Raw genomic sequence first — 24314 nt, 5'->3', positions numbered from 1 at the left:
TGCCATGGCTGCAGGCCAGTCCTACTGCCAGTGAAAAGGGAACTGTACAGACTACATTAAATGGCTCTTTAGCAGCATCTAGTGCCAGCCAGAGGGAACTACAACAATACCGACAAACTTTTCCTCCCAACTAAAGCCAAATCTAGTGTTGGGATTTCCTACACACATTTCAGACCTACCATCTGAACTCCTACAGTATTTCAGAGACACAGAAAGAGTGTGTTTGGTATCCCTGCACAGCATATTACTCTGGGAAATATACATCTCCAGCATAGGCTACAAAATGACGTTGATGTTAGTTTAGTCTAGTATCGTAAATTTGTGAGCCTGGTTTGATAGCTCAGGGCTTATGCCCTTTTTTATCCATAGATAGGCAATCATTGGAGGGAGGAGAGAGGAGATGGAGGAGGAGCCCAGTTGGTGTTGAGGCAGCATGGCCCATGCCCGGCCAGTTGAGGAGTTCTTTTATTTTTTATTTATTTTCTTGTTTTTTATATATATATATATATATATATATATATATATATATATATATATATTTTTTTTTTTTTTTCCTTTCCTCATAACAAAATCAAATTAAATTAAATATGGATAAAACAAAATGGAGAGAAAAATAAATTAAAAAAAATAAAGAAATAAAAATAAAATAAAGAAATAAAATAAAATAACGAAATAAATAAAGAAAGAAATAAAGAAAACTAAAAAAGCCAACATAACTGGGCAAGATCTATATCATGTGACTGTGTGTGCTTGAAAGGGGTGGTGGGGTGGCTGGCTGTCAGTCAGGGTGTAAATCAAATTAAGGCAAGATTAAAAAGAATAAAATAAAATAAAGTAAAATAAATATAAATAGGTAGATATATAGCAGTAAAAGAATGATGGATAAAAAGATGATGTTTAGTCTAGTAATGAAAGTTTAAACTACTGTATATAGCCCTTTATATACAGTGTGGTTTAGCCCCTCTCTGTACATGCTGTGCATTACGTCACCGCTAGGAGGCGATGTCATCATATTCTAGCGTTTTCGGGATCGCTTCCTGTTTGCTGCCCCCCAACTGATGACGTCGCCTCCTCGCGACAGAAACGTTAACCCTACACCAGCGGCCTGTGTGTGTTTTCACTCCATCGCTGCAATTTTTTTGTCCTTTTGTGGAGGATTTATCTCTACAATCCATCCCCATCATGAAACTAGTCAGGTAAGTGGACGTTAAAGGTTATAATCTATCAAATGCTGTGATGTGATGTGATTAAACACATCTTAATACCGCTGGATGGATGTAGATTAGGTAATAGAAAGGCGGGAAGAAGAATGAATGGAGGCCGTCTCCAGGGTTACAATGACCAATGATATATATATATATATATATAGACACACATGTAGTGCTTCTACTAACTGTTGAACTTTGGATTTAGCTGTGAAGTTGTGCAGGTATTATAGTGTGTATAATGTTTAACTAGCTTTAACAAACATTAAGTTAGCTAGTTAGCTCTAAGGCCCTGCCTGTGTTTCTCTGCACAGTTCAGTTTAGTAATGAAAGTTTAAACTATAAACTGTATATAGCCCTTTATATACAGTGTGGTTTAGCCCCTCGCTGTACATAGTGAAAACATAAACAAAGAGCTGTGCCAAACATAAAAGGACAACAGAAATAACAACATAAAATTACAATAAGTAGTGTTACAGAAATAGTGTTTTTACTAATTGTTGAATTTTGGATTTAGCTGTGAAGTTGTGCAGGTATTATAGTGTGTATAATGTTTGGTAACTAGCTTTAAACACACATGAATGTTAGTTAGTTAACTAGGCCCTGCCTGTGTTTCTCTGCAGAGTTCAGTTAACACATGTAGCAGCATGTTTATAAGCCTAGCTGCACCCAGAAGTACTATCATTTAAACCCAAATCAAACCCATGCTTGTTTTAATCTCAAGCAAGAGTAATGTTTTGGTGATGAAAGCTACACAAGCTAACTCTGGCTAGGTGGTGTTAGCCTACTTTATGATGGGTAATGTTTGTGTGTAATTGGGGGAAGTTTGAGCTCAAATAACAATCTGTTCACACTGTGATCTTGTTCTATGAAGATCACAGTGTATTTTCATAGACTAAGCTACTGGAGTTACTCTGCACTATACTTATTTTTAACAGTCTCTTCTGCACTATATTCACCTCTTTAATAGTCCTGTATCACAGCTGTTACCCTGCACTATATTCACTTTTAAAAGTTTTCTTCACCTCCTTGTATTTTTATATCTGGTGTTTTTTTGTTTTTGTACTTTGTACTACTAACTTGTTTGTTTTGCACTATGGAACTATGATGCTGGAAACTTGAATTTCCCTCGGGATCAATAAAGTTACTATCTATCTATAAATCTATATCTATCTATCACAGGTTTTTGATGAAACTCAGCCATGAGACGGTTACCATTGAACTGAAGAATGGCACCCAGGTCCATGGCACCATCACAGGTAAGAAGCCAGCTGGTGCATTGTTAAAATGTGTCTCCCTATACAGGTACACTACTACAGTGAAATATTGTTCTTCACAGCCCGTACGTCATGGCTCGTGTTAAAGGAGAACCACGCCCATTTTCATAGTTATTCCTATGGTCTAAAAAACATATTAGAAACATCTCTGAGCATAATGCACTACACTGCACCCTCCAACATGATCATACAATTGAATCAACACCTCTCTAAAACTGAAACGTATAATCATCATGAAGGTAGGATGTATTGCAGGGCTTTTTAATTATACTACATTAGTTTTAGCTAGGTGCACATTATAATCTGGTAATCCCATATATGATTAATTCATACTGTATGGTGACTTGCTACTGTTTAAACTATAGGCAGAGTGGCCTTATTTAATAATGGACATGTTCTACATTGTGGCACTGTTACTTAGCGATACTTAAGGGGGAACTGTGCCCATTTTCAAAATTCGTTGAAAAATGTTATCCCTATGGGCTAAGACAGTCCAAAAGATATTAGTTAACATGAACAACTCTCTCCCAAATCCAAAAACTAGAGTGCTAAAAGTCAAACTTGCGATGTCACAGGGTATATAGTGTGTAACTGCTCCATAGACATTGGGAGAGATGTTATACTGTAGATGACACTGAGAGCACCAAGGGGAATGTTCTGAGTATATGGGAACATTTTCTGTTTCAATACTGAAGACACGACAATAGAATAAAGCTAATTTGGGTATAAAACATAACAAGTTTGAGATTTCCTTCTCTGGTTTCTGGCTTTGAGTTAGACGAGCTCATGTTCAAAAATATTGATTGAACTTTACTACGTTATGGAAATAACATGCTGGAATAATTAATTTAGGTGGTGTTCCCTTTTAAGATTTTATTTGATCACAAAGTGCACCCACATGTGATAATAAATTTACACCCAGTAGCTAATTTATTAGGTTCACCTAGCTGAAGCTAATGCAGGTTAATACAACAGTCTTGCAATAAATCATACCTTCATGAAGGTTATCTTCAGTTCTTGAAACTGTTTTGAGAGGTGCTGATTCAACTTAAGGGTCATTTTGTGGGCTGCAGTTTTTTTTGCCACAAAGCTCCTGTCCAGGCTTCAGTCAATCCTCTCCAGAAATTTCAGAAATTTGATCTGTCTACAGGAAAACGCAAGGCGGAAGAGTTTTTGAAACGCTTGAATTTTGTGGAGTGGAAGCCCTGACTTAGTGTGGATTAGAGGCTGAAATTGTGAGAAGATGTTTCCAGATTTAGCCATCTTGGTATTCTCTTACTATCACTCTCCGGTGTCATGCAGTTACTTCATTTACAGCTTTGTAAATTTGAATAAACTGGCCTATCCATGTTCAAGTTTTTCTATCCATGTTTCCTTTTTTTCCCATTTAGGTGTTGATGTGAGCATGAACACCCACCTGAAGGCGGTGAAAATGACCCTGAAAAACAGGGAGCCCACTCAGCTGGAATCACTGAGTATCCGTGGCAACAATATTCGCTACTTTATCCTTCCCGACAGCCTCCCACTGGACACCTTGCTGGTTGACATCGAGCCAAAGATCAAGTCCAAGAAGAGAGAAGCAGGTGAGGAATGTCGAAACATCATCAAGGTGTACAGTAGAGCGAGAACAGTGCACTAGGCCCAAAATGATTTACTGCAAATACCGGATAGATAGTTGATAGTTTGGTGGCGAAATGGATCGTTACCCTGACCAGCAACGTTTATTGATTAAGATGTCTTTTCACCTAACCCAATCTTGAGTGAGTCCGCTACTACAGTTGACCATGATGAAGGTTGTACAGAATACATGTATCATGGTCAGGTTTTGATCAGAGTGGCACAAAGGTGGCTGTATTTAAGTTATCTGCAAGAAAAATTCTGCATTTGTTTTTATTAGAACCAACACACTGGTTTATATTCTGATTCCTGGTCTATTTGCAAATTGTTTGCTCATCTTCATGTCTAGCAGGATTTTGTGTACACCTAGATGAGAATGCGCCGAACGTTATTGGTCGATATTCTTTCTAAATAGTTTGACCGGTGATCTCTATAAAGGCCAATCAGAAGAGCCAATCAAAACGCATCAATTCTGAATTGAAACGTTTTTCCTGCTTTCTCGTCTGCCCTTTAATTCGCTCAGAAATGGACACACGCACGCCGCTGAGGATATATTATGATATAACACACCTGAGCTGATAAATGATAAAGATTTCCCTGAGACGAGCAGACACGCATATTTAATAGACATAATATTTGCCAGGAATTTCTCCCATTTGTCCAGCACACATGGACCGGCACACATACACACACACACACCTAAAAAGAGTAGAATTACTTGTTCACCGGCGCACAGAAATGGCTTCAAATAGACCCTGTGATGGGTGATCGGATCGGCCGATTGTGTTTCCAGCTATTGGTGATCAGAGCCAGTGTTGCCAACTCTTTTCCAATGAAAGTAGCTAGCTCTAGCTCCAAAAGTTGCCAGATGACGTCATACGGCCATTTGCATGTTGGTGGCAACATTGCGCATCATTTGCATAAAGCTTAGTGGTTGTATTGGCTGACTGCTTGGCATCGTGCATGGCGCAAGAGGAGAAGGAGAGATGCCGTGCTGTTGGCAGAAGAGATGTGGACTGTGACTACTCTGAGCAGCATGCGTGGGAATGAATTACAATATAATGTAATCTGCTTTTTCCCTAATGTGGATAGGTCGCTAAATATGTCGCTAGTCGCTTTTTAGAAGTAAAGTCACTGAGAGTCTGAAAAGTCGCTAAATCAAAGTCACCAAGTTGGCATCAGTGATCGGAGTGCCCTTACTTTTAGAAAGTGACTTGATATTCAGTAGTGAGTAGATATTCACATGTGTCTAAATGTTGAATGGCCCTATATATTGATACTCAACATGTTGCTGACTGTCACTCATCTGTGTCTTCTCAGTGGCTGGACGGGGACGAGGCAGAGGACGAGGCCGTGGCAGAGGAAGGGGACGAGGCCGGGGCGGCCCGAGGAGATGATCACCAGGCCGTACGTTTGCTGGCCAACACCCCACTGTTTGTACAGGAATTTTTTCTTTTCTTTTCTCAGAGGAAACGTTTTGTGAATTTCCTTGTGTTTTTTTGTTCGGCTTTGTTTTTCTTTATTTTGTACATTAAAATCCTCAAAAGGATAAAGTGACTCTGTGTGTTATTGCAACATTGGTAACAGGGTTTGTTTTGTTTGTCTCTCAACATTATGTTTTCATTACATGGCTGAATAAAGACCCTTTGCATGGAGAGTGTTCCCCAAGTGCTAATTAGAAAGAAATTCAACATAAACTGAAACAATCTACATATGTAGTTGTTTTAATAATTGAGAGATACTTATTATTTCTAGTGACACAAGCTGAATAATTATTTACAAATGTCTGTATTTGAAACATGGTATATAAAGGTCAAAATTGCAACCAGGAGTAGCTTAACGGCACTCATCCCCCCCCATTAAACTGCAGCTGTAGTTAGATCCTATGAATCGTGAAACTGGCAGTTTGGTAAAAATCTGTTTTTGTAAATTGTATGGAATCAAATCTTACTAAACATCTATGTGTAACACTAGAGTATTATTTGAGTTATTTGAACAGAGAATTATAAGCGATTGTGCATTATTGTAGATAGAAACATGAATAGTTCAGTAATATTACGACTTTTTCTTCTCGTAAAGTTATGACTTTAATCTCGTAATATTACGACCCGAGGAGCATAATGTGATTTACTACAAAGAAAAACCTTCTCATTGACCCTGTATTCTGACATAGAGGTAACTGTCAAAAGATCATTTTACTTGTTTTTGTCAAACTTCAGACAGGCCGGTAAAGCAACATTCAGAGAATCTCGTTCCAGGTGAACAATGCCCACACATTCAGACATCAGGCATCAACACCAGGATATAGTATCAATAGTGATACCACTAGTAATAATGGTATCAATCTGCGGCCTGCAAGACACACTTCGAGTTACGCCCCCTGCTTCAAGTTTATGGAGGACCACAAGAGTCTGAAATATGAATAAAGCATTTAATTGATTAATAACTAATTGTACCATAAAAATAGGTATTGGTAATTTCTTTACAAATGTATTTAGTAACCTATGAATAAATGGACTAAATTACAACGTAATTTGTGATTTGACATTTTAATAGGCAATAAAAAGAAGAATTGTAAAAATAATTTAGAAATGAAATATTAATCCATCAATAAATAGGTCAAATTAAAAAGGGGATTTACAAAAACACCATAAAACACGGTGCCTTCAAATGGGTTTGTGTTTACTGTGTTTACGAGGTGGGAAGTTGTGTACACGATATCCGTGGCATTCAAGTGATTAAAGGTCCCATATTGTAAAAAGTAAGATTTCCATATCTTTTATATTATAAAGTAGGTTTAAGTGCTATATAAATACTGTGAAAGTATCGAAATGCTCAATATACAGAGAAATACAAACAACTCGTTTTCAGAAATTGTGCGTTTGAAACAAGCCGTTAGGATTTCTGTCTATTTGTGATGTCAGAAATATACAATATTTAGACCATTACACAGTTTTAAATGTAAACATTCTAAATGTGTCTCAGTTTATTTCCTGTTGCAGTGTATGTGAATGGCATCAGCTGACAGGAATTACACATGGACCCAAGCTGTTGCTTAGAAACGCAATTCCGTTGAAATGCACTAAAACGGAGCCTTTCAGACAGAGGGTGAATACAGGTATATTCAGACAGACAGATAGAGGAAAATAAAGTTGTTTTTTGACATTACAGCAAGTAAACATGTTCTAGTAGAAACACAAAATACAAGTATGAACCTGAAAATTAGTATTATATGGGACCTTTAAGTCACGAAGGCACCAATAGTCAATAAGTACATCATGTAAAAATATGTTAATGAATTCGTAAATAAATAATGGAATTTAAAATTATATTTGAAAATGCAGTTTAAAAAGAGAAATAAATAACTATGAAAATGTAAATGAATGTAAATTATTTTTTTATAATTCTTCTTTTTATTACCCATTAAAATGTCAAATAATGAATTACGTTGTAATTTAGTCCATTATTTGTATTGTAAAATGTGTTATTAAAAAATTAAATGCTTTGTTACTATTTACGTGACTCGTGTGGTCTTCCATACACTTGGAGCAGGGGGCGTAACTCGGAAGTGTACCATTACTACTACTGCTATAATACTATTGATAGTGTAGCTTGCTGCTGCAGCCTGAGGTCTGCAGGTGTGTGGGTTGTTCACCTGGAACCAGATCATCTGAATGTTGTTGTACCTGTCTGTCAGTCTCTGAGGAAGACATAACCTAGATAAACATCACGTTTTAGCTCCCTAGCTGTGCTCTTCCGTGTCGACCAGCCGGCGGAAACCTCACGGATATCAGAAGATGTCTGTTATGGCCACCAATTGCTTCATGTATTTCGCTTTTGGGAGCAACTTGTTGAAGGAAAGACTCCAGCTGTTGAACCCCTCTGCGATGTTCAGCACCACCGGCCGACTACAGGTAAACAGTTCAGGTCACGTGGGAATTACCAGACACCACCCAAGTGGTGACGAGCTACTTTAGTGTGTATCATTGATACAGAAATTCTGAAAAGTTATTATTAAAAAAAACATTTGTTGTGTTAAATAGTCTGCTTTGCCCGATGTTATGAAGGCTTGCATGTTGGAACAAGACAGCCGTTCACCTTATATATTCTAGTAATTTCAGTTAATCGCATTATCTTAATGTCCGTGAATGTAACGTTACCATGGTGTCACTGAGGGGTCGTTAAACGGCTAACTAGTTCAGGTCATGTGGGAATTACCAGATACTGCACCCAAGTGGTGACGAGCTACTTTTGTGCGTATCATTGACTCTGTACAGCAATTCTTAAAAGTTATTATCAAAAAAACATTTGTTGTGTTAAATAGTCTACTTTGCCCGATGTTAATGAACGCTTGCATATGGGACCAAGACAGTCGTTCACCTTATATATTGCAGTAATTTCAGTATAACTCGCATTATCTTAATGTCCGTGAATGTAACGTTACCATGGTGTCACTGAGGGGAAGTTAAACCGCTAACTAGTTCAGGTCATGTGGGAATTACCAGACACCACCCAAGTGGTGACGAGCTTACTTTTATGTGTATCATTGACTCTGTACAGCAATTATGAAAAGTTATTAAAAAACATTTGTTGTATTAAATAGTTTACTTTGCCCGATGTTATGAACGCTTGCAAGACAGTCGTTCACTTTATATACTGCAGTAATTTCAGTTACTCGCATTATCTTAAAGGTCCCATATTGTAAAAAGAGAGATTTTCAAGTCTTTTATATTATAAAGCAGGTTTAAGTGCTATATAAATACTGGTGAACTATCAAAACGCTCAATATACGGAGAAACACGTACAGTCCGTATTCAGAAATTGTGCGTTTGAAGCCATTAGGATTTTCGTTCATTTGTGATGTCACAAATACACAATATTTAGAGCATTTCTCGGTTTTAAACGTAAACATTCCAAATGTGTCCAAGTTTATTTCCTGTTGCAGTGTATGTGAATGACATCAGCTGACAGGAACTAAACATGGACCCAAACTACAACAACGCAATTCCGTTGCAATTCCATTGAAATGCACTAAAACAGAGCATTTCAGACGGAGGGTAAATACAGGTATATTCAGGCAGACAGTACGAGGAAAATAATGTGTTTTTTGAACATTACAGCATGTAAACATGTTCTAGTAGAAACACAAAATACAAGTATGAACCTGAAAATGAGCACAATATGGGACCTTTAATGTCCGTGAATGTAACGTTACCATGGTGTCACTGAGGGGAAGTTAAACGGCAGAGGGGAACGATTTAGCATTAGAATTTTTATTTTAGCTAGCTAGTTGTAACCACTTGTTGTTGGACTAAAGCCCGGTTACTTTATAGCTAATTCTAGTTACATTGGCACAGATTATATTCGTCATTTTAGTTGGTTGATATCTCATATAGCTAGTTCATTATTGAGGGTGCAACCAGCATAACGACCGTTAACCATAGCATCAACAACTACCTCTCCTTCTTGGTAAAGTGACCTGATAATGTACTTACGGGTGTGCCAATATGGAACACAAGTTGACGACATGGTACATTAGGCTATTTCCTCATAGCCTACCTAAATGATTCCTAGCTTTAGCACCAGCTGTAATAGCAGGGCTAGAGTGTGTGCTGTGGCTGGCCATGCTGTGATGACCAACAAAATGCCCCATCACTGTTCACAGCCTTTTGTCCTTTACCTCCTACCCACATCACCACCCCCTATTTGTTTGTTTGTTTGTGTGTGTGTGTGTGCAGGACTATAAGTTGAACTTTGGCCTGTGGGACAAACATGTGAACAGCACTTGGCATGGTGGAGCGGCCACCATTGAGGCCTGTCCAGGGGCAGAAGTGTGGGGGGTAATCTGGATTTTGAGCAACGAAAACCTCCCGAGCCTTGACAAGTGAGACATGCAAAACCAAACACAGCTTGTTTGTCAGTTAATGTTTGTCATGTTAACTAAACGTAGAGTGCTTCTTCTTCTTTTTGTGTTCTCAGACAGGAAGGAGTGAGTTCGGGAATATACTCTCCACGGGAGGTTTTAGTGGAGACTGACAAAGGACTCGTACTCTGCAGGACTTATCAGATGAACAATTTCCACGCCTGTCCTCCCTCTCCTCAGTACAAAGAGGTTTGTGCATGTAAACACAAACACTGGTCCAAAGACACTTGTTTTAAAGGTCCCATATCATGCTCATTTTCAGGTTCATACTTGTATTTTGTGTTTCTACTAGAACATGTTTACATGCCGTAATGTTAAAAAAAACTTTATTTTCCTCACTCTGTCAGCCAGAATATGCCTGTATTTACCCTCTGTCTGAAACGCTCCGTTTTAGCGGATCTTGACGGAATTGCAACAGAATTGCGTTGCTAGGCAACAGCTTGGGTCCATGTGTACTTCCTGTCAGCTGATGACATTCACATACACTGCAACCAGGAATAAACTGGGACACATTTAGAATGTTTACGTTTAAAATTGTTTCAAGGGTCTAAATATTGTATATTCGTGACATCACGAATGGGCAGAAATCCTGACAGCTTGTTTCAAATGCAGAGTTTCTGAATACGGGTTGTGTGTATTTCCCTGTGGATTGAGTGTTTCGATACTTTCACGGTATTTATATAGGACTTAAGCCTGCTTTATAATAAAAAAAACATGAAAATCTCACTTTTTTATAATATGGGACCTTTAAGCTATAAAACCCATACTATGTAATAAATGACCAATTTACATAGTCTAATGTTTTTGTGACTAAATCAACACATTAATTTGAATGTCTCTCTCTCTCTCTTTCTGTGTGTTTCATATAAGGTGGTGTTTCTAGGTGCAGAGCAGAATGGACTCCCAGTGGAGTACCTGAAGAAGCTGGAGGCCATTCAAACCAACAACTACAGCGGTACCATCGCAGTCTTTGATCAAATCAAAGCAGTCATGAAGTAAAGATCGAAAGTTCACAATCTTGACTTTGGAAACATCAGCTGACAAAAACAATGTCACGTCACCACAAGGTCCATTTAGTAGCTGTTCTCAGAACATAAAGAGCAAACTAGAAAACAAAATAGAATATAGAGTAGCTATTAAAGTTCCCATATTGTCAAACGTGAGATTTAATGGCATTTATATTATAAAGCAGGTTTAAGTACTAAATTATATAAATACTGTGAAAATATCAAAACTCTCAATCCATGGAGAAATGCACACAGCCCGTATTCAGAACCGGTGCCTTTTAAACAAGCTGTCAGGATTTCTGTCCGTTTGTGATGTCACAAATCCACAATATATAGACACTTTACAGTTTTAAACATAAACATCCTAAATGTGTTATTTCCTGTTGCAGTGTATGGGATGGTGCCTTCAAATGAAACACGTGAGCTTGTGTTTACAACATGGGAAGTCGTGTACACAATATGCGTGGCGTTCAAGTGGTTAAGTCGTGAAAACACCGCTGCTAAGCAACGGCAATATTAACGTTACTGTCGGCATCTAGAAATCACAGAGACTAACAATTCAGCAAGCTAGCGAGCAGGTAACATAATGCAGTAAATGCAAAGGCATAATGACAGAGGAAAAAGATGAGGCCGTTGGGAAAATCAACATTTTCCTCAGACATATTATATTATTACGAAGAAAAACAATATACAACTAAAATTAAAATGTATTTACTTATTATGTACTGAAAAATTAACTTCCATGGCGTCTGCCATTTCTGACAACGTCAACAAACATGACAACTCGTGAACTCGGAGCTTTCAGAAACTTTCCACTTACGAGGTCGTGAATACCACAAGAGGGGGGCGTTCATATGGACTCTTCTCATGAACACGGTAAACACGACCCCACTTGAAGGCACCATTAATGACATCAGCTGACAGGAAATACAGACATATTCAGGCAGACAGTATGAGGAAAAGAATGTTTTTTTTTTTAACATTACAGCATTTAAACATGTTCTAGTAGAAACAGAAAATAAAATATGAACCTGAAAATGAACAATATGGGATCTTTAAGTTAATTAAATCACTTAGTAGCAGTTCCTGGATCTTTCAACTGCATTTCACAGCCTCCATCATTACCTTTATCATGCAAGTATTAATAGTATAATGGTACTAAATTATGATAATGCAATATGTAATGAGAATGAAGGCTATGAGATTCAGTTAACAGACCGTGGAAAAAGCTAGTAACTGGACCTTGGGTTAAGTTTTTGTCAAACAGCTGTTTCTAAGGTCAAAACTGAAAGACTCCTTTATGAAATCGAATCGGCACCACCGTGTGGCCAGAAGTTGGTAGTGCATGCATATAATAATGAGACGTTTGGCTGTGCCCGACACATGTACCATATCTTTTATTTTGAGCTGCTATCAAACAATTAATGTATTTTATTTAAGTACCAGCAATGGAAGACTAAAATGTACGTGAAAGGCAGAAAATTGTTTTATTTTGGTATTTCTCAGGGAAATATTAAACATTGATGAAACACCCTCAAGACTACTCGTCAGCATTTATTATCTCTGCCAGGAGATAATGAGATCGTTTGTGTGTGTGCATCTCTGTGTCTGTCCACAGATAATCTCGCATACTGCTGCATCAAACGGCATGATAATTTGGGTGCTCATTTAAGGCGGCATGCTCAAGGACCTCTTGTGGTTGCAGTGACTCACTTTCAAAAACACCTTTTATTGGCTGTTTGATAGTGCCATTGATAACCTGCGGACTCCTCACTCACTACTCTTAATCGGCCCCCGGCTGGTAGGGCCACTAGTGAGAGACGGTGGGGAAATGCAGTTTGCTCGGTTTTATTGTTTTAGACAGTGTTTGGCTAACAGCTAACGTAACTACACACACTGCTCACTGCATTGCTGCCGCTCTGCAGCCAGAAAACAGTTATTCTGTGCCTTTTTATTGGGCATCAACCTCACGTTTACATGTGTATTGTTGAAAAAAAAGACCTAAATAAATGCTTCAAGTCGCGGTTACGCCCGTGAGAAAGATCTGAGACATGCGCCTGCAGACAGCTGGAGCACACATCTGCATAGATTACAATGAGTGTATCTGTTGTGTGAGATGTGCGTGAAAAACGCGTCTGACACACTTGCAGTCTAGATGAGGTGTTAGCCTGTTGTGTGTTTTATTCCTTCTATCAAACGTTACAGCAGTGGTCGCTGCAGACACAAATGAGGGAGATCTGCACTCCGAGTGCTCCTTTCTAGTTCTGACTTTAACCCATATGTTCTATTCCTGCTGATAAAAGAATAAAACCGGCCTTAAGTTTTGATTGATTTTCCAGGTCATTCAGTTACACATGAAAAAAAACATACCTTGGGGTGCTTTAACACAGCTTGATTTAAAATGATAGTTTTTTATTACGAAATGAAAAATAAAAATGATAGAATCATTTACGGAAAAGGAAACCACTTTATTTGTTACAACACAGTGGCCTTGGACAGAATGATAAATTGTACCTCTCCCAACGTTTTTCGATCTTCTAGGAATTATAGAAAATACAAGTGTAGTACAAAAAAAACAGCTGTCAGGAGAACAGAAGATATATGTTTTGAACACCCAATAACTTGGTTTATATTATGTTGTTGAATCTCTAGGTAAATTTCCACAAGTCTATGCAAACTTCACAATGGCACAAATCATAATTTCATCTGACAATAAAACAAAGGCTCATGCAAGCAACATGGTCAGCGATGTGTAATAATAATAATAACCAAGAGTTCCTTAACTGAGAATTCAGCAAACTGACAACTCAAATGTTCATACATTCTTAAGAATTTGGCTTCAAAACTGCAAGATGAACATTCACCTTGGTGAGCAAGAAATATGTCCCCCTTAATCTGTTTTAAAAGTAGAGGAGGGAACAATCTGAAAGACAAATAAAACAAGCTATGCACATGACACACACAGGTCCATATATGTAAAAAAACAAAAGTTATAAAAGGAAAAGCATAATATAATGATAAACCAAGTCTATGTATAAGTATGTACTTAAGTTAACTTGATATTAACAGACAAGCTATGATAGAGGAATCACAATTACAAATGGGCTTAAATAAAGGGGTGCAAAAAAAAAGCAGCTACCAGGAGCCAATCAGTGCTTGAGTCGAAGTCAGTAGCCATTGTTGAATGAGAAATTGTAACCAGCTAAATACTGTTGCAGCTCAACAGTCTGACACCATTATATCTCACATACAACACATCTGTATCTTCATTATCTTCGTGTTTATGTGGAAATTAGGATATGGACCACTGACAACATACTGAGGTCAAACAAAGCACTATTAATGTGGCCTGCATTAGGAGACGGCCCTCACTTACAGGTAACTTGTATGTTAGGTAATACATTGTATGCACTGCATGATGAACTTCTCTAGTGACTGTCAACACAAAAGGCCATCATTTTAATTCGGGGCGTCAGCATTTGTTCCATTTTCACACATTTCATAACTTATTCCATCTGCTCCACCTGTTCCCCATCCGCAACTTTCTCATTTCCACTGTCATCCATCGGTTCTGGTCCATCCACACTGTTTTCCATCTGCTCTGTTGAATCAGCGGTCGGCTGCTTTGTGGTATCAACAAGAGGCTGCTCTGTTGAATCAGCGTGCGGCCGCTCTGTGGTATTGGCAACCTGCTGCTCTGTGGTATCGGCGGGCGGCTGCTTTGTGGTATCGGCGAGCGGCTGCTCTGTGGTATCGGCGAGCGGCTGCTCTGCGGTATGGGCGGGCGGCTGCTCTGCGGTATGGGCGGGCGGCTGCTCTGTTGAATCACTGGGTGGCTGCTCTGCGGTGTCGACAGGCTGCTGTTCGGGGATTATGAGATTGTGCTTGACTTTGCTCAGTTCTGTCATGTTGAAGCCGAGGAAAATGGCGGCCGTGTTCCTCTTCAGACTCTTCATGCACTTGCTGCGCTTCTTGCTGAAGTGGGCCGCCAACTCCGCTTTGGTGAAGGTCAGCCTCCTGCACAGCTCATCGGTCTCGGTTTTGGTCGCATAGGGGTTCAGGTTGAAGTACTTGGATATGAAGTCTTTGCGCTCCTCGCCGCAGCGGCGCTCCACCGGGGTGGGCTCCAGCACCAGCTTCACTGTGGGATCGATCTGAACCACGGGCTCTGGCGGGGGCAGCAACTTTTCCTGCTCTCGCTTCTTGCGGATGATCGCCTTTTGTTCTCGCTCTCGTTTGTTGGCCTCCATGACCTCCCTCCACGCGGTCTCCAGCCTCTTCTTGGACTGCATCTCTGCCTCGGTCTCTGGACGCTGTGCGGTGGGCGCAGCTGGAATCACACGAGCTGGAGCTATAGGTTTTCTCATAGTCAGTCCTTGTGGCATCTGGAGGAAGTAGAGTGGCTGACTGAGCTGCTGAGGTGGTTTCGGTAGCTGCGGTGGTGCTACCGTGATTTTGGGTGGCTGTGGTGGTTTCGGTGAACACCGGCATCGCTGAATGTGGAGCATCACCGCTTGCTGGGTGACCTTTCCTGTGTACACGCCATTACAGTATATGCACTTGAAAGCCTCGGTCTTGAGGATGGCATGAATGGTGGGTGCTACCAAGTGTTTTTGCCTCAGGTGCTGAAGGTGTTTGGTTTCATTCTGAAACTTTTCGTCACAGAACGGACAGTAAGCACTGTTGATTTTTGTAGGTGCCGTGCAGATTTCTGGCTGGCTGGTGGGCTGCAACTTAAAGAAGATCAGGTCGAGGGAACTTGTGACCAGGGCAAGATTGACCTCGGTGTCTCCCAGGACCTCTTTTGGTGCGGTGGTGTGGACATCAAAGTAAGGGAACAGGATTCCTCCAACGCCTTTAGAGTAGACCCTGTACTTCTGCCTCAGAAAATCACAGTATGTCTTGCTCGTTGGATTGTGCTGCTTTATATGCTCAACGAGCTGTCTGATTGAAAAGAACAAGGCCGAGCAGTACAAACAATTCAGGCCGTGCAGCAGGTGTTGGAAGACGCTTTTTTCTGATAGCAGAATTTTGCACGTTAGACATTTGACAGTTTTGTCGGGCATTTTCTTCAAGAATGCTGCTCGTGCCGCCACACTTTCTGACTTGGATGTGTTGGATACCATCTGGTGAGCAACCTCTGTGTGCACGTCGAAGACACTGGAAGGGAAAAGTTCATTGCAGAGCGGGCAGGTAACCCATTTCTTAGTTTGTGGCGTGGAATTCCTCGTTTGCTCGACAGCCTTGAGAGGGGTACTTGTGCTCTGAGAGCCGGGCATTGCTACTTGCAGCGGAGCAAAAGTGTACGTGGGCATGCCATTCATCTTGTTGCCAGTCGGGATAAGGTGGCTCAGCAGGGACTGTGAAGTCAGCATGGTGCCTTGTAGGGTGATTTGTTTGTTTGGTGCCTTTTGTGTATCCACAGCGGGCTTAGACACAGCTCTGGTTCCAGCTGCCATGTGGGCCTGCAGTCCTGATGGGAGAAAGATTTGCTGCGAATGTGGAGTGTGTTGTGGATGAGCGGGAGCAGGAGCGAGAGCCACAGGTGCCGGTTTCAGAGACACTTTAGACATTGTGGGAAGATGGACCATAGATCCTGATCCTTGGGGCAAAGCACCTCGGAGGGATATCGTGGCACCAGGCTGGAGCAAACCTTTAGCTTCAGCGCTAGCTAGCTGCACTAGCGCCGACGCTTGAGGCGGCAAAAAAGCCTGGTTGGTTCCTGGGGCACAGATCAGAGTAGTACTGTTTGTAGTTCCTTGTAACTGCTGTAACTGCTGTAACTGCTGTAATTGCACCACAGTCCCAGCAGGTTGGCCGTTACTTGGTAAAACCAAGGACTTACTGTTGAACATTTGAGGTTGCTGTGGTTTCGGAGCAATGCTCGGGAATGTGACAAACATGCCATTCCCATTGGGTGTTGCTTTAATGATGAAGTTCTTGTTCTCATAAATCATACCCTGTACTTGCGTGCTGACTGAATAGTGCGACGGCTCAACCAGCATGTGATGCAACATTTGGTCTAGGTTTCCAGTGTTCACCTTGCACACCTTGCAGCAGTAGTACTTTATAGACGTAGTCCCTTGGGGGAGTAATCTGTAACCGATATACTGTTCTGCCAAAGTGGTCAGGTGCTTGAGAATGATGTGCTTCTTCATCGAAAAGATAGAGGAGGCTGGAAATCCACATTTCCGACACTGATAGCGCTCGTTTCCACGATGGGAGGGCAGGGGCTCGTCCCTCTGCGGTTGTATATAGGTGGCGTGGAAGAACAGCATGTGCTTCTTGAGAAACTTGGGGTGTCCGATGTAGACGCACTTCGAGCAGGGTACCAGCTTACAGTATGCCTGCACATATCCATGGCAGCGAGAGACGTGGTTCCTGAAGTTGTAGATGTTTTGCGAAGAGTACTTGCACATGGTACAGCACAGAGCTCGAGACCGATAGGGCCACTGAATAGAAAGAAAACCAACAGTTAAAATTTGCACACAGTGCGTACCAAGTATACAACATTCAAGCTACACATCCTTAATAATATGGAATGAATACTCTCTTCTTTAATAAGACATTGTTATCAACAAGACAGGTATGGGTTAACTAACAGCTCAGTAACAGTTTAAGTTATTTAACAAATAATCAAACTAGCAAATGATCATCCAAACGTGTCATATTCACCTTTTTCCGTCGTTTGACATTGTATCCGTCTGTGATATCAACCCACTCAGTTTCCTGAAAGACCTCTTCTTCATCTGAGTTTTTCTCAGACTTTTCATTGAGATCCTGCACAGTGAACAACACACAAACAAACAAATGTTAAAGTGGCAACAGACAACTTTCTGTAAGAATCCCAATTTGAACTAGAAACCCAGATCTCAGTGCTACGATTATTATTGTTATTATTATTGCCACCGCTGCTTCAAAATGTTATGAATTGATATCAAATGAAACAAGAATTAGCTAGCGCCTCACTCCTCACCGTTAGGAGAGTACTTTGCCGGGAGGAGAGCGGTTGCAGCTCTGACCCCGGACCGCCCCGACTGCCTGCTGCATAAGCACATTTTCTGTTGCTGCCATTACACAGGTTAGCCCACTGTCACCCCCGGCGCTGAGGTTTGCGCTGGCTCAATTTTGAGTTGCTACAGCTGCTATCTGAAGGTCCATCTGTTTCGGTTGCTCAGTGGTTGACTCACTTCCTCTGTGCTGTAAATAGAGCCCTCATTTTCCCGGGAGATTGTACCCGGTGGCAGACAGAATAGGCTCTTTTCACAGCAGCCATTTCGTTGTGTCATCACAGCGTAAACACAGGCGTAATTGATCAAATTAATTATGGTTCCATTCTATTTAGTGTCGCAGCCATTCCAGCGAGCCAGCACGCACAATACCAGGACCCTGGGCCTTAATTAGTGTTTTTAATTACACCGGTGTTTACCTTGCAATGACATGTCAATATGGCTGCTGTGAAAAGGGCCTGTGAATCGTGGAAGCGAGGTTTAAAGGGAACCAATCTTAACACTGAAGGTGTCACTATTCTATAGCCAAAACATTGTGCAATCAACATTTATTTCATAATGATAAGTTAAAGCAAAAAACTTGTCAACTGCCACTTTAAGTATCGCTTAGTAACAGTGCCACAATGTAAAACATATCCATTAAATACGTTTTTAGAGAGGTGTTGATTCAATTGTATGGTCATTCTGGAGGCGACATTATGTGCTGCAGTGTATTGCATTATGCTGAGATGTTTCTAATATTTTGTCCACCCCATTTATATCAATGAAGGGTAGAGCACAGATTAAAAGCACCTCTCTGTGTAATGCAGCACCACAACCACAAACTACAGCATCCAAAAGGACCTTTAAGTTTAATCAACGCTAGAGCTGCAATGATTTATTGATTAGTTCTCAACTATTAAATTGATCGCCAACCATTGATTCCGCTATGATTCCAGCTTCTTAAATGTGAATATTTTCTGGTTTCTTTCCTCCTCTATGACAGGAAACTGAACATCTTTGAGTTGTGAACAAAACAAGATATTTGAGGACGTCATCTTGGGCTTTGGGAAACACCGATTGACATTTTTCATCATTTTATAGACAAAACAACTAATGTGTTAATCGAGAAAATAATTGATAATGAAAATAATTGTTAGTTTGCAACCCTAATCAACACCTCTTTAAAACAGCTTCAACAAAATCTTCATGAAGGTAGAATTAATTTCATTAGACCGTTAAATTTAGGTGAATGTACCTAACACACTGCCATGTTTTACGTATACAATTTTAATCTGAAAAGTTACTAGCAACTAAAGCGGTCACATGAATATGGTGGAGTGAAAAGTAAAGTGCTTCCCTCTGAAACGTAAAAAGAATAAAATCACACAAAATGTAAAAAAAAAAAGAAAAAAAAAAAAGAAATAAAGCACCAGTGCCTCAACATAGCACGTCATTAATTTTCACCTCTGTGTAAAACCTGTGTGCTTATAGATGCAGTGTAATTGAGAACTAGTTGACACATGTTTATGGAGTGTGTCATCCTTCAAGATTTGAGTTTTAATCCTGCCTCAAGCCTAAAGTGTAAAAGTCAAAGTATAAAATCTCTGCAATCCGGAAAATAAATCCTATAAATCCAACGTTGCCTTAAAGCCGTGGTGCTCGTTGATTTGCAACATTATCCACATTAGCCCAATACCACAGACACTAGACATGACATCATATCGCCCAACCCCAACTTGTTGCCATAACAACCAAAGACCAAAAACCCTCTGAATGGTGCTCTTTGAATATGACCACCATCATCAAATCTGATTTTAATATGTTTTAAGATGGCTGTGAAAAAAGGTTTATACCACAACTTAAATAAAAAAAAATGTCCCCATAAACTGAATGATATAATTTATAAATGGTGAGGCTGCACATATTATAGTGTTGAAACATCACTGATGTTATCACCTTTAGAATAGAATAGAAAATACTTATTGTCTGCTTTTCGTGTACAAAAGGCAGAAATGTGTCTTTGGTTTGCATGTGCAAAAACTTCTATTAAAAGAGTGCATTAAAACAACATATCACATCCAGACGGATCACATTAAAACACATTCACATAAAAACACATTACGTCAATAGAAGCCACATTAAAAAAGAGCACCAGGTACCAGGACTAAATCTAGGTTAAATAAATATATATAAAGTGCTGTGTGTTGAGGTATCAGGCTAGCTTCAGAAAGTGTCTGTCCTTACATAATGTATTAAGATTTTTTTAGACATTTTTTTATATATGTTTTTATTTGCTCAGGGGATTCTGTACCTTTGCCCTGAGGGGCAGTAGCTGAAAGTGGTGATTTAAGGTACGGCTGTGGTTATCTCAGATTTTGCCACTTAAGTGTTGGACTTTGCCATGGTGAGAGGACAGTGGGGTCTGTTTGCAGCCTGTAATTGTACTGCCCAGTTTGACTACTTTGGAAAGCTTTGTCTTGCTTTTGATGAGTACTAATTGTAACTAGCACGTAAAAACATAAAATGCTGAAACTTTTAGACAGAAACACTGATGATATACATAAATCAACAAAAAAAGTTTAGTGTTTTTTGAGCTATTATAAAAAGCAAAAAAATATATATTTTAATCCAAGCTATCTTATATGAAGTGTTAATTAAAATTTAGATCCAAATCTTAAAAGGCATCTTCAATTGTTGTCCAAGATGAAACATACCTTCAACAGGTTTTGGCAGTCTTCCAGGCCGATCTCACCTAGGATGTTTTTCACCGCCTTGCGGGCTTTTCGGATCTTCTCAATATTTCCAACTGGATATTGATACATCGTTCCTCACAAGCCTTGTAGAAGAAAACAAGCTTTAATGTTATGGAGCATTAACACAAAATACTTATTCTAATATCAACAAAACTAAATCTTTTATTCTATGTACTTATAAATCACAGTCACAAGGCCTAGAAAGTAACCACTATTTGAGTAAAATGATTTTTACTGCAGCTCCAGTTTGAACTGAAACAGTAATAAATGAAGAACAGCACAGACAGGAAATGGCACATACTGGGAAGAATGGCAAAGGCAAACACAACCAATGCAATTAGCTGGGGGTCAGTTAAATATGTGCAGTATGTATACTAACAAGCAAGAATACATTTAAACAAGCCCATCATGTAGAAATAAAGTTATTATAGTGTGCCATTTTTTATAAAGTCATATTGCTAACATAAGAAAACATGCATAAAAGATGGAATGATTGTAGTAATAATGAAGTAGTAAAATACTAACTGCAGCATAAAGATATCATCCCTGGACTTGACCATACTTTGCTAAAAAATATGAAAGAATGAAAATGACAGCATGACTGTACATGGATATTATGTCTGCATAAGCATTGTGATAATGCAAATAACTTACAGTGCAACAGCTGATTTCACTATTTCACACTGTGGGTCTCTATATGAGCATCACATGATTGCAGGCCATTACTGATCGGTAGTAAAACAAACTTATTTTAGCCGAGTTAAAAGTGTTTGATTTAACAGTACATCACTAATTGAGTAAAAGGATCAATTTGAACTGAAACAGTAATAAATGAAGAACAGCAGACTGGAAATGGCACATACTGGGAGAAGAAATATATTAATATGTGCAGTATGTATACTAACAAGCAAGCAGAAATTTCATCATGTAAGTATGAGAAATAAAGTTATTATGGTGTGCCATTTTAAAAAGGTCATACTGCTAACATAAGAAACCATTCATAAAAGATAGAATGATTGTAGTAAGATTTAATAGGAAAGAATGAAAATCACAGCATGACTGTACATGCCTGCATAAGCATTGTGATCATGCAAAATAACTTAGAGTGCAACAGCTGATTTCCCTATTTCACAATGTGGGTCTCTATGTGAACATTACATGATTGCAGGCCATTACTGATCGGTAATAAAACAAACCTATTTTAGTGTTTGATTTAACAGTAGATCCCCCACAAACACTACAGCCTTGTCATCCCCATCCATGCTAACTAACACTGACTGAGTGTAATGCTGGAGTCACACTGGAGTCATTAAAAGAGCTTCTTGGTTATAAAGTCATACTGCTAATATAACAAAAACATGTATAAAAGATGGAATGAATAACATACTGTAGTAAGAATGAAGTAGTAAAAATACTAACTGCAGCATAAAGATATCATCCCTGGATACTTTACAAAAAAATATGAAAATCACAGCATGACTGTACATGGAGTATTATGTCTGCATAAGCATAATGCAAAATAACTTACAGTGCAACAGCTGATTTATATATAAATATGTGCAGTATGTATACTGACAAGCAAGCCCATCATGTAGAAATAAAGTTATTATGGTGCCATTTTTATAAAGTCATACTGCTAACATAAGAAAACATGCATAAAAGATGCATGTAGTAAAATACTAACTGCAGCATAAAGACATACTTTGCAAAAAAATATGAAAGAATGAAAAATCACAGTATGACTTGTAAATGGATATTATGTCTGCATAAGCATAATGTAAAATAACTTACAGTGCAACAGCTGATTTCACTATTTCACACTGTGGGTCTCTATATAAAGAATGCATGATTGCAGACCATTACTGATCAGTAATAAAAACAAACTTATTTTAGTGATTGTAACAGTAGATCATCCACAAACACTACAGCCATCCATGCTAATCCTGCTGAGTGTTATGCTGCTGTCCACACTGGACTCATTAAAACAGCTCCTTGGCTGCACGCTGACAACACTAAGCCGGTCATAACACCGGCCACGCCGCCTCTTCCTCCGCGAGGATGCCCTCAGCCTCCTCGCGCATGTTTACCTCGGTTAATCTTCGGTGTAGATCGTCGTTAGTCGTCGCTGTGTCTCCAACGGTTGGGCCAACGGTTATCCACTTCCACCGGCCCTCCACTGTCTGTGTGTGTGTCGGTGAGCTGCGTCTGTTACCACCTCCAGAAACTCACCCGAGCAGCATCCTCTGTCCACACACACCGCCTTGTATGAACTATATGGTGAAATAAGACAGATAATGTCTGCTGAACCGCCTCCAGAGGTGAGTTATTTTACGCTCAGCTTTTGTCCCTTTCTTCCTCCTATTGAGGAAAAAATGGCGCCCAAGTTCAGGATCTGACGTAGCTCACCTCATTTGCATACAGCCCTGAACTGACCAATGGGAGGCTTCACAGCTTAAAAACTAAAATAACTTTTTTATTCTTTCACCACGACTTAGTAATTATCCCCAGAGTGTCCAGGTGATGCATTACATGTTTATGTTTATGTATTTCATGTAATATCTCACTTTAATTGGACTTTTTTATGTTTTTTATGTATAGCTAGGTCCTGGAGGGGGCGTGGCCATGGCGACCCCCACTGGCCGTCACGTGGTACAAGTCTGAGGCTAACCAATGAGCTGTCGAGAAAATGAGCTAAATGGGCGGGTCTTTCTTGTGTGACGTCATATCATGCTACTTTTTCTAGCCAATTAAATTGAAGCACCATTTTGGCAGTGGAGGAAGTGGAATTGATAGGTCAGATGGGTTTTTAGCTAGCATAGCATCACATTTTAGGAATTTTTAATGTGTTTAACGATTAAAAAAAAAAAAAAAAGGCTAGCTACTACCGCATAATGTATAACTATAAGAAAAACTTTTATTTTAGATTTTTATGCTTTGGATACGTTCTTTTTTAAAGTCGATTATAATCGATAATATTAACAATCTTACCTTTCTACCTACAAATTTGTAAACGTCTCGCACAAATTGACAAATTGACAAATTGAGCAAGCTACCTGTCTGAATTAGGGCCCTCCAATTAACCTTTACGAAAAAAAAGGTCAGCTCGTTTGGAGACAAATCGACAATTCGTCATAGCAACAATGTGATGTTACTCCAGTCTAAAGCTTCTTTTTCGTTGGACTCGTAACTTACAATTTCTTGCGTTACCAATCTTCTGTACAATTTTTAACTGTTGAATAATTTTATTAGCTATTTTACAGTACCACAAGCCCAGATGTTAATACGGTTCTTTATCCAAACCAATATGCTGTTATTGTCCGTTACAATTCCCGCACATATGACTCGTCATTCCTCATCTGTCAAATCTTAACTTGACCACTGGAAAAGTTCTGTGTTGCATGACGAAGTTTGGTGTTAAAGTGAACAACCTGATTTAAAATTTGACTAACACGATCACATTGTGCCATCTGGTCAGGCAATGCAAACCAGGATGATTTACTTTTCTGTGCAAACAGAGGAACAACATGAGAGTAAAGTGTC

General features: G+C 39.5%; 3 protein-coding genes across 5 annotated transcripts; 2 read left to right on the top strand and 1 right to left on the bottom strand.

The window, feature by feature from the left end:
- The first annotated feature begins 1022 nt into the window (after positions 1 to 1022).
- Positions 1023 to 5651, top strand: snrpd1 (small nuclear ribonucleoprotein D1 polypeptide). The gene is made up of 4 exons (XM_037795983.1): positions 1023 to 1196; positions 2388 to 2464; positions 3874 to 4065; positions 5420 to 5651. The coding sequence occupies exons 1-4, from the start codon at positions 1183 to 1185 to the stop codon at positions 5494 to 5496; spliced, it is 360 nt and encodes a 119-aa protein (XP_037651911.1). The 5' UTR covers positions 1023 to 1182; the 3' UTR covers positions 5497 to 5651.
- Positions 5652 to 7654: 2003 nt separating this feature from the next.
- Positions 7655 to 11325, top strand: ggcta (gamma-glutamylcyclotransferase a). Its single transcript, XM_037795007.1, has 4 exons — positions 7655 to 8013; positions 9838 to 9983; positions 10079 to 10211; positions 10893 to 11325. Exons 1-4 carry the CDS (start codon positions 7897 to 7899, stop codon positions 11019 to 11021), a joined length of 525 nt encoding a protein of 174 aa, XP_037650935.1. The 5' UTR covers positions 7655 to 7896; the 3' UTR covers positions 11022 to 11325.
- Positions 11326 to 13420: 2095 nt separating this feature from the next.
- On the bottom strand, positions 13421 to 23156 carry adnp2b (ADNP homeobox 2b). 3 transcript variants are annotated; one of them, XM_037795006.1, is made up of 5 exons: positions 22862 to 23153; positions 20736 to 20857; positions 17705 to 17809; positions 14813 to 17481; positions 13421 to 14764 (listed from the first exon to the last, which is right to left on the bottom strand). In XM_037795006.1, the coding sequence occupies exons 2-5, from the start codon at positions 20841 to 20843 to the stop codon at positions 14536 to 14538; spliced, it is 3111 nt and encodes a 1036-aa protein (XP_037650934.1). In that variant the 5' UTR covers positions 20844 to 20857; positions 22862 to 23153; the 3' UTR covers positions 13421 to 14535. The 3 variants fall into 3 exon arrangements, with proteins under 3 accessions (XP_037650934.1, XP_037650933.1, XP_037650932.1); XM_037795005.1 differs by having other exon boundaries at positions 13421 to 17481; positions 23004 to 23156; XM_037795004.1 differs by having other exon boundaries at positions 13421 to 17481.
- Between the last annotated feature and the right edge of the window lie 1158 nt (positions 23157 to 24314).

Source organism: Sebastes umbrosus, chromosome 15 (genome assembly GCF_015220745.1).
Source record: "Sebastes umbrosus isolate fSebUmb1 chromosome 15, fSebUmb1.pri, whole genome shotgun sequence".
Classification (NCBI taxonomy): Eukaryota; Metazoa; Chordata; class Actinopteri; order Perciformes; family Sebastidae; genus Sebastes; species Sebastes umbrosus.
The sequence above is the reverse complement of the archived record's forward strand: the minus strand, read 5'-3'. Positions and strand labels throughout refer to the sequence as shown.

Excerpts from the sequence above, each read along its gene's own strand:
- snrpd1 (XM_037795983.1), top strand. Across the intron at positions 2,465-3,873 it reads GGTCCATGGCACCATCACAG|GTGTTGATGTGAGCATGAAC; the intron begins GTAAGAAGCCAG and ends TTTCCCATTTAG. Across the intron at positions 4,066-5,419 it reads GTCCAAGAAGAGAGAAGCAG|TGGCTGGACGGGGACGAGGC; the intron begins GTGAGGAATGTC and ends GTGTCTTCTCAG.
- ggcta (XM_037795007.1), top strand. The coding sequence starts at position 7,897 with ATGTCTGTTATGGCCACCAATTGCTTCATGTATTTCGCTTTTGGGAGC. Across the intron at positions 8,014-9,837 it reads GCACCACCGGCCGACTACAG|GACTATAAGTTGAACTTTGG; the intron begins GTAAACAGTTCA and ends GTGTGTGTGCAG. Across the intron at positions 9,984-10,078 it reads AACCTCCCGAGCCTTGACAA|ACAGGAAGGAGTGAGTTCGG; the intron begins GTGAGACATGCA and ends TTGTGTTCTCAG.
- adnp2b (XM_037795005.1), bottom strand. The coding sequence starts at position 20,843 with ATGTATCAATATCCAGTTGGAAATATTGAGAAGATCCGAAAAGCCCGC. Across the intron at positions 17,810-20,735 it reads ACTGCCAAAACCTGTTGAAG|GATCTCAATGAAAAGTCTGA; the intron begins GTATGTTTCATC and ends TTCACTGTGCAG. Across the intron at positions 17,482-17,704 it reads ATGTCAAACGACGGAAAAAG|TGGCCCTATCGGTCTCGAGC; the intron begins GTGAATATGACA and ends CTTTCTATTCAG.